Source organism: Streptopelia decaocto (genome assembly GCF_964273445.1).
Source record: "Streptopelia decaocto genome assembly, chromosome: 1".
Taxonomy (NCBI): domain Eukaryota; kingdom Metazoa; phylum Chordata; class Aves; order Columbiformes; family Columbidae; genus Streptopelia; species Streptopelia decaocto.
This window is the reverse complement of record NC_138663.1, coordinates 61584610-61603606: the sequence shown is the minus strand read 5'-3', so window position 1 is coordinate 61603606 and position 18997 is coordinate 61584610. Positions and strand designations below refer to the sequence as shown.

The 18997-nt window shown below is 43.5% G+C and overlaps 1 protein-coding gene across 1 annotated transcript in view; it reads left to right on the top strand.

The window, feature by feature from the left end:
* Positions 1 to 1797: 1797 nt before the first annotated feature.
* The window catches only part of TMEM178B (transmembrane protein 178B), a gene marked incomplete at its 3' end in the record, with an annotated part of 222778 nt that continues 205578 nt past the window's right edge, over positions 1798 to 18997 (top strand). Inside the window, exon 1 of the mRNA XM_082076349.1 lies at positions 1798 to 2448. Coding sequence (XP_081932475.1) covers positions 2067 to 2448 — 382 coding nt within the window. The 5' untranslated portion in view covers positions 1798 to 2066. The remainder of the gene's footprint in view (positions 2449 to 18997) is intronic.

The following is an 18997-nucleotide window of genomic DNA, read 5'->3' as shown; positions in this document are numbered from 1 at the left end:
CAAGCTCATGCTTTGTGTGATGTAGTAGGTTGGGATTTTTTTGGTGCAGTAAGAAACAGCTCTTGTTGTCTTGGATCTGTTTCGCATGACATAAGGGTTTGTGACCACAAATGAGCAGGATCCAGTTAAATCCAGGTTTTACATTTTCCCCTCTTAAGAAAGTAAGGCTTCGACATTTCCTGCCTGGGAAGTGGTGCAGTTTGTCTTTAAGGAGGCTAGAGAAATAAGAAATGAGTCTCACGTTGCATGGGTGACATCACTGGCTTTTGGCTCAGCGCTCTGTATTCTCTGTCTGTAGGCTTTAGCCAAGGCTGCAGGGCTCGGTGTTTGAACAAGGAAAGATTCCCAGGTGTACAGAAGATTGGATTCACTCTTATTTGAATTAAAAACGGTGAAATGAGATTTCTAAGGCTTGGGGACTCCAGCTCACCTTCTGTTGTGCTTGATCTCTACGAGATGGGTGAGTTATTCCCATTAGAGAGAAAGGGAGTGGAAATTTAAGGAGGAAAAAAACAACAACAACAACAACAAAAAACAAAATCAAACCAAACAACAAACAACATGCCTGAATATGTAGCTGCTGATGCTGGGGATACGACTCCTATGAAGCTTCTGAGCTAAAAATCTCAGCTCTGACTTGGAGATCAGGCCATATGGCAGAGAAATGGTGCAGCCTGAAAGCTGTTGACAACAGTTAGGGGCTGCGTTCTTCTCCCAGTCTAAGGTGTGTAGCTTTTTTCTTTTGTTTTTGTTTCCCCCCACCCCTCCCTGGTTTGTTTTGGTTTGATTTTCCCCCGACCTCTCTCCCTTCCCCATTCCTTAGCATCCTTTCAGCCCGCCGTAAGCCCTGCCCGCCTTCATCTTGCAGATGGCTAACGTGCCGCCGTGTTAGGAAAACTGTGCAACAACACATCCCAGCGCCGGGGATCGAAGGAAGCTCCTCAGATACCAGCGGAAGGGGACGGGGGGACGGGGAGGGGGAGGAATGCGTGGAAAAGCGATGCTGGGGTCTCGGACTGCTGCCGGTGCTGCCTAGCGGGAGGTGCGCGGTCGGCGGCGGCGGCGGCGGGTCCTGCCGGGGCTGCGGCTGCTCCCCCGCCGCCTCTCCCCGGGCCCGGGAGCGGGGAGGCCGCCGCGCAGGGAGAGGGGAAGCGCTACTGGGCTCGCTGCGGGGAAACGATCGTGGCGTTCGGCTGCCTGGGCGACAGCGCAGACGACGAAAGCAGGCGAGTGAATGGGAAGGCTGGAGGAGACGAGCCGAGGTGTTTCCGAAGCCAAGATGTCAGTGACTGTCAGCGAAGTCTGCTGAGGGAGAGATCGGTGTGTGTCCGCGGTTCCAGTTCCAGCCGGGGAGGTTGTATTTTAGCCACGATTTAAACCAGCAGCAGCAGCAACAACAGATTGCTCCCCCCTCTTGCTCCCTCCCTTTCGACCCCGCTTTAAACCCAAGCAAGTGACCGACCGTCCAGACTATGATGCTCTTGCTGAGCCAGTGACAAAGAAAAGGCAAGTCACCCAGTCCTCAAACCGGGATAACCGGTCCCTTGCAAGCGGGAGATCTCTAGCTGTTGAACTTTTCTGTCCTGTGATGATGCTGTGGTGAGCCTGCTGATCTGAAAGCCATCTCTTCTGGAGCTCTGAGCTGGCCAGATTGAAAGAGATTAATGGACTGATCAAACAGCCATAGCTTTCAGGTCTCTTCAGGGGGGATATATCCCTTCAGTCCCCGTTGCCTGGGTGCTCGTGGTGAGGGAGCAGGACATCTTTGTATAGGTGGGTTGCTGGCTTGCTCCCGTTCAAGGTGGAAAGCTGTATTTCTCCTCACCAGGTCTCCTCCACAGAGGAGAAGAGGCAGATGAGACTCCAGGACTGCCCCTGGGGCAGAACTTTGTAGAGCTCTCAGCATCCCTCCGCAGCGTGGATGTGAGCCACGGGAGTTGGGGATGTTTGAGGCAGTCTCTGCCAAGTGACACGTAGCAGCCGCTCTGGAGGTTTTTTGCGTGGTCTCACGCTCAAGGGCTTTGCCTGTTGTGAAGATGTCCATGGTGTTTCTGTGAAGCTGAGGTATGGCTGCTGGAAGGTTACTGCTGTATGCTGGCCTCTCTTTAGCTCTGTGTGCCCTGGGCATGCTGGCTGTGGCAATCTGCTCTGACCATTGGTATGAAACTGATGCCAGGAAGCACAGAGAGAGGTGCAAGAGCATCACCACTAAAAGAAATGATCCTGGCTTCATTTATAACTCCAACAACAACCTGCCTCTCAGGGCCAGCAGGTCTAGGTTGGACCGCTGGGAAGGGAAACTCCTCTTGGCAAGAAATAGGAGGCAGATCTTTGCTATGAGCGCAGTCGACGAGTGCAACAGACAGTACAACTCCACCAACATGGGGCTCTGGAGGAAATGCCACCGACAAGGATTTGACCAAGAGCTGGAGGAGCTGATTGCCAAAGGTAAGGTCTGTTTTTTACCAGATGAACGTGCCAGGCACTCCTGAGCTGAGCAGCGTCTGAGCAGAGCCATTCAGGCTCACAGATGGGGGGTAGCATCTCTAGCCAAGCACCTACTTTTGCGATGGGTGAGCTGGTCTGGCTGGGCATCACTTCCTGAAGCATTGCCAGGGCAGTTTCCCACAGGGTCTCTACTGCTGAGGTGTGGGGTTTGGGAGCAAGAAGGCAGTGGGGGTGAGGGCAGACACACCCCAGAATGTCTCTCTAAGCTTAATATAGTCTGCCCATTGCCATGGTATCAGATTGTTTTCCATATACAAATAAGAGGTATTAATAAAGCAGACATTGGATTTTTTTTTTCTTTTTTAATTTTGTTTGACCCTGATGACTCAGGTAAAGTAAAAATTCTTTTATTGGAGGCTACATATGTCTGTATTTCATCATTCCTTTACTGGATGCCCCATCAGTCCCAAAATAAACCATTTGTAGTGCTCACATGTAGGTTTTTTCTGTACTCAAATGGAGAGTAAACAAAGGGAAATGCTAAAGAGCAGGAGGAAACCCAGCTTGCTGTTTACACTGAGCTATGTTTTGGAATATCTTCAATGTCTACAAAACATTACATGTATTTATTAGGAATGTTAGAAAGGAATAATTTTCTCTTTGGGTGGAGATGCATCTGTTTGCCTGTAGCATTTTTGTGCTGTGTTTTCTCTTGCCTTTTGGTCCCTCTTTTTTTCACCCAAGGTACCAGTTCAAGGTGATGGTCAGTTTGCCTCAAAAATGTCTTTGATCTGAAGTACAGGAAGAGGAGATATGTATAAAATGCTGCCTAAACATCCTGTCTGCAAAAGATGTATATTTTTGTAGGATGATGAGGGTTTCAGTAAAAGATGACAGCATCCTTGCTACCCACAGCATGTTTACTCCATACAACAAGATAACATTTCCCTCCCATGGTTCTTCTGTTGCTGATTCCCCAGCAGTTTCTTTCCATCACAGTGAAATCACTGCTTCTTACACCATACAATCTTTAAAAATACTTGTTTTCTGAGTGTGTTCTCTGTTCCAATCTCCCTTGATAGCCTGCGTTAATTCCCTTTTCAGACATTGTAAGCAGAATTGTAGCTTAAAGCTAATTATTCCTGAGGGATATACTCTCACATATGTTTGCCAATGTACACATTTTGTTTCGTATGTTTTAAAAGTGAGCAGTAGAGGTGAGTACCATGGTATAGACTTGCCCTGAGACAGCACACACAGGTGGTGTAGCAGGGAACCAAGATCGCTAGTTGGGATTTTGTCTGTGTTGCTAGTGGTCCTTAATGTCTGTTTGCTATTTAACGATCACTATGAAACAAATTGGTGGCTTCAGTCCCATTTGTAATGGACAGGTGAACATGTACAAACCTGTCAGCACCCTGGTAACCTCCTCCTGGTTTTGGAGCTGAGGGAGGGCTCTTCTTCCCTGTGTCTTGGTGAGGGCTGGGCTGTCTGTGGAAGGCTGGATCACTTTGCCACGTGTGCTCGCTGTGCTTGGGGCATAAACAAAGAAATTCAACCTTGACAGCAGGTGAACATGTCACCAGAGCTCACCTTTGGCAAAAGGAGTTTCAGTTATTAGAGAGGTTTTTAATCTTGAAATAGGTGAGACTTGTTCATCTTTTACCTCCTGCCTTGTCCTGTGTTCAGGAATGTCCGTTTCTCTTGCCAGAAACTGCTGAAATTGACAGGCACTGGGTTATGTGTAAGGGCAGCTCTGCTGTAAACCATAGAGAAAATGTGGCAACTCAGGCTGAGGTGGTTACACACAGGAGAAGATGGTCTTTATAAGATCCAGCTGTAATTAATGTATGTCCGTGTGTATGTGAGTGTGTGAATGAGTGTGTATGTCGTGAAATACCTGTAAATACAGAGCATTCAGCTGGTACCAAGGGATTCCCAGGCTCAAGTACAGCATGCGTTCCTGCACACATATTCCTGGACATATGTGCCTGCAGATGGCCAGGTAGCCACTTCACAGAGTCCCTGTCCCAAGGGCAGAAGTGCAAATTGTGCACACAAGGGAGGTATGTGCAAATATCGGTGTGTGTGACTCTTTGCCTTCTTTAAAGGTTTTGGGCATACATTTAACAAACTTCATTGCACATTGAGAGAAATGTTAAGGGAGGGAGACTCATAATACTGAATACCAGTATTACAGTTCATTTAATGGTCTTTTTGAAGTGGTGATCTGCCTATACTATGCCTCTCAGCCATAAAGAAGAATCACACACATTAGCACTAATGCTATAGAGGTGTGTTCCTTTGGCACCTCCAGATTAAAACATAGAAAAGCAAGTTTAATGGCAATTTGATAAAATAAAGTGTTTGACTTCCTCAGAAACACAACTGGAGATTTTACAGGATTGCTTGTCTACTTTGTTTTGTTAGATAAAAAATAACTAAGGGATTTTACTCCTCCCTGACAAAAAAATAATGTAAAATATTTGTCTGTTAAAACTCCTCATATGCTGGAATCACTGAATTAGGAGCCAGCTTTACGTGGGTAGTCAGCTAGTGTCCCTGTTCCCACCTAAGGCCAGCTGCCAGACTCTTTCTTTATGATCTGCAGCTATATGATGAAAATGGAATAAGTACATTTGCCATCGCTGTTGAGAACAGCTAGGAGTTCAAAATGAGCCAAGTATTCTAGGTTTAACCTGACAGCACCACCTTGCTTTTCTAGTTTTTCTTCCATGGCAGATGCTCATCTGGAGTTAGAGGTTGCAGGGGTGGGTGTTTGGGTGGGTGTGAAGAGCTGCAGATGTTCTCTACCTGTAGTAATGAAATACCCTGAATGGGGTATGTGGTCCTGCACGGATGAAATCTCTCTCTGTATGAGCTTCAGGCCAAATACCATATAAAAGAGAATGGTATTGGTACATAGGCCTTTCATTCTCTTTCCTCTGCCAGTTGTTAATTTAATCTAGCACACTTCTTCCGCAACTGGATAATCTAATGCAAGTTCTGGCCCCAAATATTGTGTTTAATGCTATATGTAATTGAATGTAAATGCTATTAAGGTGGTGATTTTTTTTTTTTTTCTGTTAAGCGGTACAGAATCTAAGCGATCCATTTATTTTGAGATAGATTCTACATTTTTCCCTAGGCAAAACTTCCAGTATAGAGAATGGTAGGTTTATCTATCAAAGGATAACAAAAAATGGCCATTAAGAGCCTAACTGGCTTTGCAAATACCCTGCAGTTATTCTGCTTATGAACTCTGCTGAAATTAATACAAGCTATAGGCAGCGGCTTATGGCAGGATCAGGCCCTATGGTACTTGACAGTATTCAGATGCCAGTGGTTTTAAAAAACAGTTCTTGTTTCTGAATAGGCCAGATCACTTCTGTAATTCTGTTCTGTATTTATTAGTTTTCTCTTTCTGGCAAATAAATCAAAACCTTTATGTTGGGTTTTGCTAGAAAATCTGGAGATCTGTTACTTCAGATTTCTTATGGATAGATGTAATAGACACTGGACACTAGACCTATTTATATTTCTTCTACCCCTTTTTTCATATTTCCACAGAACCCGAGTGCATATTTCAAAATAATATAATCAGATGAATAGGCAATGAATTAAAGCAGGTTGTTGCAAGTAATCATACTCAAGGAGAGGCATACAGGCATGAAACCAAAGGCCTGAAAAACATTTTAAAGCTGTATCAAAATTAGGCACTGAATTTGTTCTCTTCGTTGTCATGAGTGAAAAAAAAATCAAACCAGAAGCAACAGAAATTATAGTCAATAAAGAGATTATTTGAATTAAACATTCAAACGCAGGGCCCAGTTTTGCTAACTTTTACTTACATGAATAATCCTTATTCTTGTGAACTGGCTACTTGGACTGAGGAAAAGCACTCCTGTAGAGTGGGACCAGTCAAAAAGAAAGAACTAACAAAGCTGGCTTTCTGATTCTGCTTTCACATATGATCAAGTCTTGTAGCATCTCAGGACCACAGATTCACTCCTAATCCCTAAAGACTCACAGAGTTAGGAATTGCTGGTTCTTGGTTTATTCAGCACAATACTTTCCAGATTCCCAGGTGTCTGTCCAGTCTGCTCCCTGAATTAAATAGAATCACAGGATCATAGAATCATAGAATCATTTTGGTTGGAAAAGGCCTTTGAGATCATTGAGTCCAACAATTAACCTGGCACTGTCAAGTCCACCTCTAAACCATGTCCCTAAGAAACTCATCTGCGCATCTTTTAAACACCTCCAAGGATGGTAACTCAACCACTTCCCTGGGCAGTCTGTTCCAATTCCTGACAACCCTTTCTGTGAAGAAATAGCCCCGTTGTTTAACTTCCCTTTGAATATAGAATCATAGAATAGTTTCGGTTGGAAGGGACTGTCACAGGTCATCTACTCCAACCCCCTGCCATGAGCAGGGACATCTTCAACTAGATCAGGTTGTTCAGAGCCCCATCCAGCCCGGCCTTGAATGTCTCCAAGGGATGGGGCATCTACCACCTCTCTGGGCAACACCCTGTCTGTCCCCATCTTTCTCATAGGCCCCTTTTAAGCTCTGAAAGGCTGCAATAAGGTCTCCCCAGAACCTTCTCTTCTCCAGGCTGAACAACCCCAACTCTCCCAGCCTGTCCTCACAGCAGAGCTGTTCCAGTCCTCTGATCATTTCTGTGGCTCCTCTGGCCCCTCTCCAACAGGTCCATGTCTTTCCTGTGCTGAGGCCTCCAGAGCTGGACACAGAACTCCAGGTGGGGTCTCACCAGAGTGGAGCAGAGGGGCAGAATCACCTCCCCCAAGATGGTCCCTATATCCTATTTAATCCAATGTTTACCAGTGTACTGCCAAGTTTTTCACAAAAGTGACTTTCCCTCACCCAACCAAAAGATTTCAGTGAACCAACCACCTCCACCACTAAGCAAGCAGAGAGTTAAAATGCAGGTAAGTGTCCATTCATGGCCAGGAGAAGACTGAGTTTATATTCTGTTTTGGCAACCAGCAGCTCCTTGTGTATGGACTCATAGTGGCCCAGAAAAAAAAACCCTGGAAGCCACAGACTCTGTGTGCATCCTAGGGCAACATTGCTCAGATGCTTCCTGCACTAGTGAAGAGGAAAACAAGAAAGGAAAGTAAATAATTACATAATTTAATTCTAAAGGTACAATAAAGTAGAGGAAGAAGTTGCACAATAACCAGAGTCTGTTCCATTTAGACAATTACTACTCAGAGGAACTTTCATCTCACTTTTGGAAGGCTGCCAGTTAAACCTGTCTGGATGGGGCTTTGCTGCCTGCCACTGGAATCCAATTTTATTTTAAAAAAATTTACAATGACCTTATTATTTCAATCCCCCTTTTGCCTTCATTCTTCCCCCAAGATCCATGGAAATCATAGTAAATCCTATTTTTAAAAGATTTTATTGCAAGTGTACTTAGCCCATGCCACCACTGGAAAAAAAAAGCAAGTAATTCCTGTGCAGCCTACCTGCACCCTGAATAGTATGCAAGATTTCTGGGATGAAAGCATTCTCTGTTTTGGTTTGTCAGATGCATGGCATAACTGGGGAAGAAAGGCTTAACAGGACTACTCCAGCCGTCACTAGGGATTATTTATACACAATTGGAAAAGGCCGAAGAGAGGCTACTTGCAGCTATCTCTAGGAATAAAAAGCTTTATTTCCATAAAACCACTTGCAATACCTTGTGATTGTGTAGATTTGACTTTTAAAATGCAATGGTTTTGCCAGGTAAATTAGGACAGCCATTCTTTCATGTATCCCTCATATATTAAAGAATCCAAATGCTTTGTTTAAAACGTGTGTTTGAAATCCCAGCTGTTCTCCAGATGTACTCATTATGAAAAGGACTTTTTGAAGGTTCAATTCTCATCCTGTGAAGTCAACGGTAAATGTTTTATTGAACATGGTGATGCAGCAAGTTCAGGCCTTTAGTGTTTCCTTTGAGGTTAAAATTGTCCCTGGATAGAAAGGCCAATGCAAGGTCTGTGCTCCCTCCTGTCACAGCAGAGTTCTGCAGAGTGAACCAGTGAAATTTAAGCAGCAGACATTTTTTGAGTTGAATCTTAGGCTACCCAGGTATTTTTCAATGCCATAATTATTCTTATTTTACCGATGCAGATTGGAAGTCAAATAACTGCATGTTTCTAAGATGCAGCAAAGATATGCTCTTGCTCAGAGATTTTTCTAAAATCATTTAGTGGATGAAATCACTCGTGTTTCATGCGTGTGAGTTCCAGGAGGATTTGGCCCATCATATTTTAAATAAGTAATTTTAATATTTTAATTGCATCAAACTTAAATAGCATTTCATTAAAAAGTGTCTTTACCACAAGTAATAAGAACCTGACACGTTCCTCTGACACATCTGAGATAATTAGTTTGATAATATATATCTGCTAAAAATACTAAGAACATACATGTAATTTAACAGAGCTGCAACTGTTTTTATTCATGCTGTTTTAAAGGGCAAATTTCAATCAAGCTGCTGGCTTTCAAGCAAAATTGCTGGTGAAGACAAATGGAAATTTTGCCTGAGTAAAACTGACGGGATCATGCCCTTCTCAAGAGAAAATGATGTTTGCAGAGCTGCCTGCAGGACTGTATGCCTAATTCCTGTTCATTTAATTGAGCATCTGAATGCTTTTGAGAAATCTCAGCATTTTTATCCTTTGTGATGATTGCTTAAAAACTTTTTAACAAGTGTGGAGGAAAGATTTAATATGATTGCAAATGTGTTCTCTTTACTGTAAAAATAAAAATATGAAAGATTCTTCTACTTAAATAGAGAGGAAATTATCTGAACTATTTTGTCATCTCCAGTAATAAAAATCCATACTAATATTGCTTTTTCTCATTGAAAAAGTCTTTCTGTGCACTCAGAATAACTTCAAGAGTGGAATGAGTTCATTAACTATTGCAGAGCCAGTAAATGACAAAAAGGCTTTATGTTTTGTAGGTTCTGCAAAAATAATGACAATCATTTATAATGTAAGTTACTTAATGGCTTATTGCTAACAAAGTGTTGCTGGAACCCTTGAGTACATAGTGACCTCTTTAAGAGCAAAAGAAAGAAGAAAGATGGTGTTTCTTAGTTTTTAAGGAATAAATAAATAAATAATGTGGATTCTGGAATACAAGGGCATTTGACAGAGCATTCAGAATAGAATCCACGTAAAAAGAAAATAATATAAACTAACATATTTTCTCTGCAGGAGAGAAATCAGACTATAAAATGGAAATTTCCCCATTTTCTTTCTCATAAAGCCTAATTCTTCCACAAATAAATATTCACAACTGCCCAGCTGAGCCTGCTGAAATCATAGTCCTTTGTAGATAACTACCAAGATAGATGGAAGAAAGGTAGTACTGCAGTTAGGGCAGGGCTTACAAAGCCAGAACTTGGTCCAAGCTCTGCCATAGCCTTTCTTCATGACCTGAGGCAAGTGACTTAATCTTTTGTACCTCAGCTCAGTAGCCGCATAATAGGGATTTCGTTCATTATTATTAATACCAGTTAGAGTTCTACAGTAGGATTGATGAGCCTTAATCATGAATCAGAAATCATGAATTAGAAAAACGTCGCCGTCCTTTTGACATGTTGCTGCACTTTAAATATGCAGCCTTATGAGACAGTACAAGGAGATGACAAGGTAATTATGCTCAACATGTCCGGCAGCATTTTAAAAACACCAGTAGGCTAACCACATTTCTGTAAGCACCACGAAATGTGGGATTCCTAAAATAGTTGTAAAGAAGGATAATGAATAAGAGGTGCAGATGTTTATAAGATGGTGTTTCAAAGACTGAGGGATGGTACCAGAAAAATCATGGGTCGAGTCTGCTTGAAAAATTAATAAGTAGGTGATGGGGATTGACCTCTTTGGTTGGCTGTAGGAAGAAGCTGACATTTCCTTAATGAAGACAAGTAGATTACACTAATGAGAGAGATATGGGGACAGCATTCTATAGCTGCTAGGAGGAATGACATGGTCAGAGTGATGTGTTAGGAAAATGATATTTCTAGCAGCATCCTGAATGGATACATGGAGGGCAAGATCACATTTGTAAAGGTCAGAAAAAGAAATATTGTAGTAATAAAGGCATGAGCTAATGAGAGCATGGATGGAGAAAGAATATGCAAACCTTAGACATCCCCTGGATCTATGGACTTAGTAAGAGAAGTAAGATGAAGATGTTATTCCAGTTTTTGACCAGAACAACAAGGAAAGCAATAGTAGGAATGGGAAAGAGATGGGAATTACTGAAGAGAGCATATAGTAAAGAACACAGAAGAACATTAGAAACTCTGTTTTAGCTACGATAAGCTCAGGCTGATATTGGTATGTCTGTGAGGGAGTATTAGAGAGACTGTGGGTGTGGACATAGGGAGACAAGTCTGTGTTAGAGGAGCAAATGTGAAAACCGCTGCATGGAGACGGTAATGGAATCTGTGTTTGTGACAGAAATTACCAAGGAGTAAACTACAGAATGAAAAAATCCTCATGAACTTCCAGCAGAGCTGGGAGAAGAAAAGAGTCTTCTGGAGGACATATAAAAGAAGCAGATTCAAAGGTGGTGCAAAAGAAGCGAGTGATGTCGTGGCAGCTGAAGAAAGACACCATTTCAGGCTGGAACAGCACAGGAGACTACTGAAGGCAGCTGACATGTTGCAGCAGATGAGAACAGAGCATTCAGACTCTGCTGAAATTTGCCCAGTACATTAAACAGGGACTTTGGCAGCAGCACTTGCAAGGGAGAGGAGGCAGCACTGAACTGGTGGGAGAGCGCCAGGTGGTTTTTGTACCTGACGTATTCAGAGAGGTTGGTAATGAAAGGGAGGAGAGAAAAGCACACAGTATTTAGAGAGGAAAACAAATGTTTTAAGATGAAAGAATGCTTTAAAATGAGAATACTTTAAGAGGAAAGACATTGAATGGTACTTGCATTATGAGAATAAAAAGACTGAGGGTCTGAGAGGTCAAGGAGAAGAAAGAACAAGAGGACGAGAGCATCTGTAAGGAAAGTCAGGAGACAGGATAAGACTGGCTCAGTGGCAAATAGAAATGAAGGGAGTTGCATAGGAGGTTTTTCATCTGTGGGAGAGAAGAATGAGGAAGGAGTTGTAGGGGGAGAAGAGGAAACAAAAGACAAAGCTACTGGAAGAGGAAGATCACAGTTTGTCATTCTTCTCATGGAAGAACTGGGTGAAATCCTGTGTAACAGCTGAAGTGGGGGCTGGAGGAGATGGGAGGGTCTGAGGAATGAGCCAAATGTGGCAAAGAGGTGATTATGACTGTGAGTCTGAGATTTGAGCTGGAGTACTAAGTCTAGGAAACAAACAGAACTGAATGGGGGAGCAATGTGTTTATAGTGGAGAAAGTTAGCCAGACAGTGGGGTTCCCATTAGAGATGTTCTGCTGTGTGAAGCATAGCAGACACCAACTGGAATGGCTCAGTTGGGATTTGGGATGGCAGGGCAGGAGCAGACAGAGGAATGCAGGGCAGAAGGTCTATGAATGAAAGAGTGCAGCATGTGGAGAAAGGAAAGAAATGATAAAGAAGGTGAAAAAAGGCTGAGAGCAGGTAAGAAGTCTTTAATACTGGTGACCTAAGGTGACAAAAAGGGCAAGCGAGCTTAGTGTGAAGGTGGTGGTTGGTGGTAGCTGCAGATGGTCCACGGGATGGTCCAAGCCGAGGATCAGAGGGAGAGTGGAGGGCCAAATATGAAGCCCTGTATTTTTGGTAACTGATAAGATCAAACAGAGGAAACACTAAAATGTAAAGTGTAAGGGGCAGAGCCTGTCAGCTCTGTAAATACCTTTCTCCATCCTCCCCTTCCCCCCCAGTTTGTGGAAAATATCCTGAATTTGTAGTTGATACTTGTTTATCTGCACTAGAGGTTCAATCTGAGACTGGAGCGTGGTTGTTCCAAGCACTGGACAAACTCACTGATTTTTGCTGGGGACAACCATGCTGAGACCTCTGTAAGGTTACACAGGATGAACTCACAGCATGAAGGTAGAGCAAATTATAGAAGAAAGTCAGAGGTAGTGACCTCTCTGCCCTTCAAGCTTTGCTTTAAGGGGGTGTAAGTGCTGTTTTTTTGGCTTCTCTGGCACCCCCAAAGCACATGAGGCTACTGCAGCTTGTTCCAAGGTTACATCTTTACTGGGGTCAGAAACAGAAGTGGGCACAGACCATGTCAGGCCACTTAGTAAGGACAAATCTGACCGTGAGCCCAGCAGAGCAGTGCCTGGCATGTGCCAAATTGCAGAAGCACTGGGATGGGGGTACCTTGAAGCAAAGCTGAGAGGATCTTTCCAGTATATCCACCTGCTTTTTCCAGCAGCTCTACCTCAGTCATCCCCAGAGGGACTCTGCACTCAATGTTGAGAAGGGAATGATATGTCTCAAGCTGGGTGATTATCAGCATCTCTTGTCAGATTGCAAGGACTGTGATTAGGCTCTGAAACTCCTTCATCCATCCATGCCACCTCTGTTCAGTGTAAGTAGGTGGCTGATCTACCTGCTCAACAGCGCCCCGTGATTCCTTTATTTCCTACTGTAAGTGTGCAAGCTGAAACACTATAACGGAACAGGTGTGCTAAGATGTCACATGTATATGGCAAAGTACGTCCCAGCGAGATGTCCCACTAGATCGAGCGAAAGTCACAGAGAATCTCTTGTCACAGCACTTATTTAATTCTGAGACCTTTTGTTGGTTTTGTGTTTTAACAGCAGACATTTTTAAAAACGCTTCCTAAATGTATTTTTAGACTTTCCAGTCAGATGAAACAGTTATGTTAACTTTATTTGGTCAGAGAAGCTATTTCAAAATGCCTTTCTGCTTAAATATGAGTGTACGATACATGTCTCCACGTCTCAATGTCTCCATTAATTATTACATATCTTTGAATACGCAAAAGAGCCTTTTGAATGTAGACACTTTTGCTTTCTGCCCAGTGGTCATTTAATGACTTTAATATTATAACAGAAACGAAAACAAAAAGGAAACAAAAACATATTTCAACCAGATATTAAAGATGCAAATTAAAGTCACTAGCCTTACTTTGAATGGGTGATGCTGATTTATGGTAGCTGATGATCCAATTGTATTGCTTTGTCTTAAGTACTTAGGCGGATCCCATTGAGACAATATCTGAATACTTCTTGATCTCTAACCATAAAGGACTTCTGGAGAGTTAAATTATCCCTGTTTTACACAGAGGACAGTTGCCCAACAATACAAACATCCTGCAGGACAAAAGTTCATATTGGACAGAAATTTCTCACTGTTAGTCCCTCACCACATGAGCCAATGTTTTGCGTTAAATTTCATCCCTGTTCTATTCACCAGTTCCCAAGATTACCCAGTAGTGCTCACATGATAGTCCATAATGATTAAAGAGATAGGGACGAATGTTAGGGTGGTCTGAGGGACAAAGGAGCCAGCCAACAGGCACAGGGGAAATGGAAAAACTCAAATAGCTTAATGGGCTCAAATTGGGAAGTTGGATAATTTCCATCTCAGACTTTTAAAAGATATGGTATGTGACATTGCAAATCCAGTAAAAAAGGATTTTCAATAAATCTGTCTAATTAGGATAGTACATTAGGAATGAAAAGTAGCAAATCTATATTTAAAGAAAGGACAAAAAGTTGCCTGGGCCACAGCGGACTTTTTAGTTTGATCATAATAATAGCAAGCAGAGTTTAAAGTAAGTTCTAAAGGAAAGATTAATTAAATGCACAGGGGGAAATGAAATAAACATGTGACTTATGTTTTCCTATTTGAAGTGCACCAAACTATCCAGATATATTTTGCCAGGAAGACAACTGGGTTTTGAGACAAGGAAATGCCTTACACCTAATTTGTTGGGATTTTGGTAAAGGATTTTATATTCTGCCCCTAAGGAAACAGTTTGTTACAATGTTAAAGTAATTAGTACACAATTTACAGTGTGTTTGAGGAACTGACCAAAGGAAGGCAACAAGTGCTGGGAGAGGGAGTATCAACAGGAAGGTCAACAGCAGAGTTCCTAAGTAGGGAACCAATCTTATTTAATAATGTAATTGATGATATTGGAGCAGGGTCTGTAAGGGGAGGTGATAGGTCTCATTGAGCTGGGCACAAAGGAGTGAACTTAAGGCATTTGCAGCTGCCACAAGAATGACACATTGCCAAGAGAACTAAGGCCTGGAATATTGTATAGAAAGAACTGGGTAGTGTCAAGGACTGGACAGTAGGAAAGATGTGAAATTTTTTTCTATATGAACTTTTCATCCTGGAAGATGTGTTTGTGGTGTTGGGCAAAATACCCTCTGTGTTGCTCACTAGAATTCTGGTTCCCCAGACATCCAAGCTATGGGAAGGTTGGGTCTCAGATGGCTTCCTCCATGTCCAGGTCCTGCAGCGGGTTTCCTTGCAAAGTGGGAAGGGTGTGTAACTGAATCTCATCCAATGTGCAGTTGGGATGTGGTCACAGAGCCCACCTCAGTAGGACAAGGACAAAGGGGACAATGAGAGTGCACCCCCCTTCAGGTGCAGACAGAGAGTATCAGAACCATGATGGGGAGAAAGCTGAATGTGACTGAAGAGCAAAGGTGGCCAGATATTTCAACAAGGGAAATGTCAAAGTTGTGGACAAGGTGTTAATCTCTGTTATAATCTTTGCTATTCTTGTCAACCATCTCCAAGAAAGATGAACTCAATCTGAAGCAGGTCCAGAGTGGGGTTACTGGTGTGAGGAGAGAAATGGAAAACCTGTTTTACAAATATAATTGTTATCCAGAGGAAACTGAGTTAAACACAGCAGGGGGGAAAGGTGTGTTTAAGCTAAGGACAACATGAACAGGGAAAAATGTGTGTAAGGGCCATGAATACATGTAGGCTGGAAGCTCTGCTAAAGTGAGGCTCTGGAAGGAGTGAGGAGAGCAAAGCTCTTCTAACAGGTTTTAAGGATGAAGACGGTTGTGTTTATAGGAAGAAGCATTATATTATATACTTGCCTGCTATCCAGCAAAAATGAACACAATCCTTTCTAGTGCTGTGTCCTTGTGAAATGTACCATAGGACTGTGAAGGTTTAATTTATTATTACTATTAATTACTCTTCTTTTTTTCCCTGAGGAAAAGCATATTCAGCTCTGTATCAAGCAAGGCCTGATGGAAGGAGTGTTTGTCACCAGGCTGCCTGATACCAGCCATGAGTGTCTGGTGAGAGGGAAGGGACCTAAGACAAATCCAGCTGCACAATCCCAGCTGCTTTGTCTCTTTCACCTGGATCTGAGTTGCACATATTTCCTTCCAGTGAGACCCCACACATCCAAGAAGGAGTGGGGATGACAACCATGTGCACTTTATGCACTTTTTATATATCTTTCCCTTAGATAATGCTGTTAATAGAGTCTTTATTGCCTGGCTCCCTCATCTGCTTCCATTTCATATTGCCTTAGCTCAATGACAGCAAAGACTTGATAGATTCTCAGCCATTTGTATGCATAAGCCAGGAGAAAGCTTTCAACTTGTTCATTAAAATAGTTTATATAAAATAAAGGAGAATTTCCACACTATATTTAAACATTCGGGATGGCTGGCAGCAGCAGAATTAAACCCTTATTTGCACATATTTAAATTACCAGGAGATGCATTTTTTCAGTTCACAGAATGTTCAGCCATTTGGCTGGTGATGCTGGGTGAATTTTCTTATAGCGGGAAGGATGTTGCCACGGGATCCACCAGCTTATGAAGGCTAAAGGCACCCACGCCTGGGATTTGTTAACTTCTGTGTGCAGCAGCAGATCACAGTTCTCTCAAGAGTTTGGGGAAAAAGTCTTATAATAAATAGAACGGCTCCACAGAAGTAAAGGAAGAAAAGCATCATCTGGGATAGCCTTTTGGGCTGTAATTTAGCTTCTAGAAAAAGCAGAAGTAGGATCTCATCAATAAGTACGGAGCAAGACAAGCTGGGGTGCTCTGCCTGTCTGGAGTTTCAGGCAACCTGGACTGAGAATCGTAGAATAGTTTGGGTTGGAAGGGACCTTCAAAAGTCATCCAGTCCAACCCCCTGCAATGAGCAGGGACATCTTCAACTAGATCAGGTTGCTCAGAGTCCCATCCAGCCCATCCGGCCTTGAATGTCTCCAGGGATGGGGCATCTACCACCTCTCTGGGCAACCTGGGACAGGGTTTCACCACCCTCATTGTAAAAAATTTCTTCCTCATGTCTAGCCTGAATCTCTGTTACTTTAAAACCATTACCCCTTGTCCTATCACAACAAGCCCTGCTAAAATGTCTGTCCCCATCTTTCTCATAGGCCCCTTTTAAGTACGGAAAGGCCACAATAAGGTCTCCCCGGAGCCTTCTCTTCTCCAGGCTGAACAATCCCAGCTCTCTCAACCTGTCCTCACAGCAGAGCTGTTCCAGGCCTCTGACCATTTCTGTAGCCTCCTGTGCCCCCTCTGCAACAGGTCCATGTCTTGTTATGTTACTAGAAGAAACTGTTACCTGACTCTGTGCCTGAGCACCTGGAGAAAGAGGGTTACATCTAAGGTGGATCAGAGAAGGCATTTTTCTTTTCTGCTTCTGCTGAGGATTGATCACGACCTTATGAAGTGCAGCCCCTGTCCTGCTCTGAGTTGTGGCAGAGGCTGAGTGAGGGAGACTGAAGGTTGTTGGTGTTGCCTCTGTGGACATGTCACATGCGTGGCTGCAGCTGGATGCGAGATTCTCTGCCTGTGCACTGAGCTGTGTGAATGTGAGACAGCTGCTTTTTAGGAGCCGTATATCTGTGGCAGAGGGATGCTATGCTAAGCCACGATACACGGCTGAGGGTTTGGAACAAGGGCAGAGATATGTGGTTTTCTGTGCTCCTTTATGTAGACTTGAGCCATCTGTCCTTTTTCTGTGAAATAATCTTTCATATAACGGAGGAAAGAGGAATCCTTTCTACCTGGTGTCCTGAGGGGCCTTAGATTTTCAGATGCTGTTCATTGTGATTCATTGATCCTAGTGGGAAAATGCCACAGACTCCCAGAGGTAGCATCAGCTTTTTGGGAACAGGAGTGTGACAACACTGTCTCACGCTGATCACTCCATAAGGTCTCTGTTTCCCAGTGGTGAAGTGGATGCAGAATGGGCTTGTGCAGCATCTTGGCCTCAGGACTTGAAAACTTCTGCCTGGAGAAGGCATGGAGGCTTGTTTAAAATCTGGGAAAGAGGTTTTTAAACAGGAGGTTTCATGGGAAAAAGTGGGGCAACTTGTTTCAAGTGCATTTGAGGGAAGGAGGGAGACACTACTTGAATGGTTGGAGGGAGGAAAGGTGTATGTCAGTGTAAGGTCTGTCCTCACCCCGAAAGTGATGGCACTACAGGGATGGCTTCTGCTTTCCCCCCAGCCTTTCCCTCTTATCCCTGCAGTTAGGAACCCTGTCTTGTCTTTACTGGTGTCCCCCACCCTCTGTGTGACACCAGAACTGGTGGCACATCTTTCCCCCTGTTGTTCATCAGTTACTGTTAGCAACTGATTAGTTGCTGCGACACAGCAACTAATTGCATTGTCAGTGCCTTCGAATGAAGAAGCAGCAGCAGGAGCAGATGAACTCTTCAACACCAAAGTCGTCTTTTCCTGTGCTTGTCTCCAAGAAAACAAGTACAAGAGAGGTGAAGGTGAAAGAAGCAGGATTTCTCCTAGCAGAATGTTGTGCACAGTGCTGAGGTGTGGGCAAGACTTCAGGCCCAAGCTCTGCTTCACCAGCTGCCAGTCTTGCTTCAAACAGAGGGGTCATGGCGTCCCTTTGGTAGTGTTGCCATTCTTCAGCCAGTGTAGTTTTTGGCTGACAGCATTAGGATGACTGGAGGGACGTCTTCTTTAAAGATTCTCTTCCCTTTGAATGTAATTCACGGCATTTCAAGAGTTCTTGGACCTGCATTTTGAGGTGATCTGCACTTGATCGCTGTGATGGGATGGTACAATTATATCTGTCACCTAGAAAATTAGGTTTATTGAATGTTCATCTTGGGCACATGGGTTAGGCACTCAAATACCTCCTCTGGGGACTGAGACTTTTCAGGCTGCTTGTGATAGTGTTTCAGTGCTTGTCTTTAGTGTCCATGTTTTGAAATGAGATCCAACTGTCCAGCTCTCAGAAGGCTCAAATTGCCCCATTTCTATCCATCCTGGTGGCGATTTACACCAGGGTAGGACTTTGTCCTAACATTTAAGGATCAGGTACGATCACTTCTCTGTTTATTTCAATACTTTCTTTCCAGGGTTTTGGTCTGCGCTGAGATGCCAGTTTGGCCTGCAACCCTCCTTCAGAGCAGGAGCATATCATTCTGCATCGTGTTGGAAAAGGCCACAGAAACTTTCTGGTAGATTTGGTGGAGCCTAGTTGATGACCGGGTGGGAGTCCTTGGGCTTGTCTCATGCATCTCGGACCCCGTCATTGTGACACTGTATTAACCAAGGCCATCAAGGTCTGCAGACTGGGCTGCCTGTATGGTGCAATTTCACAGCC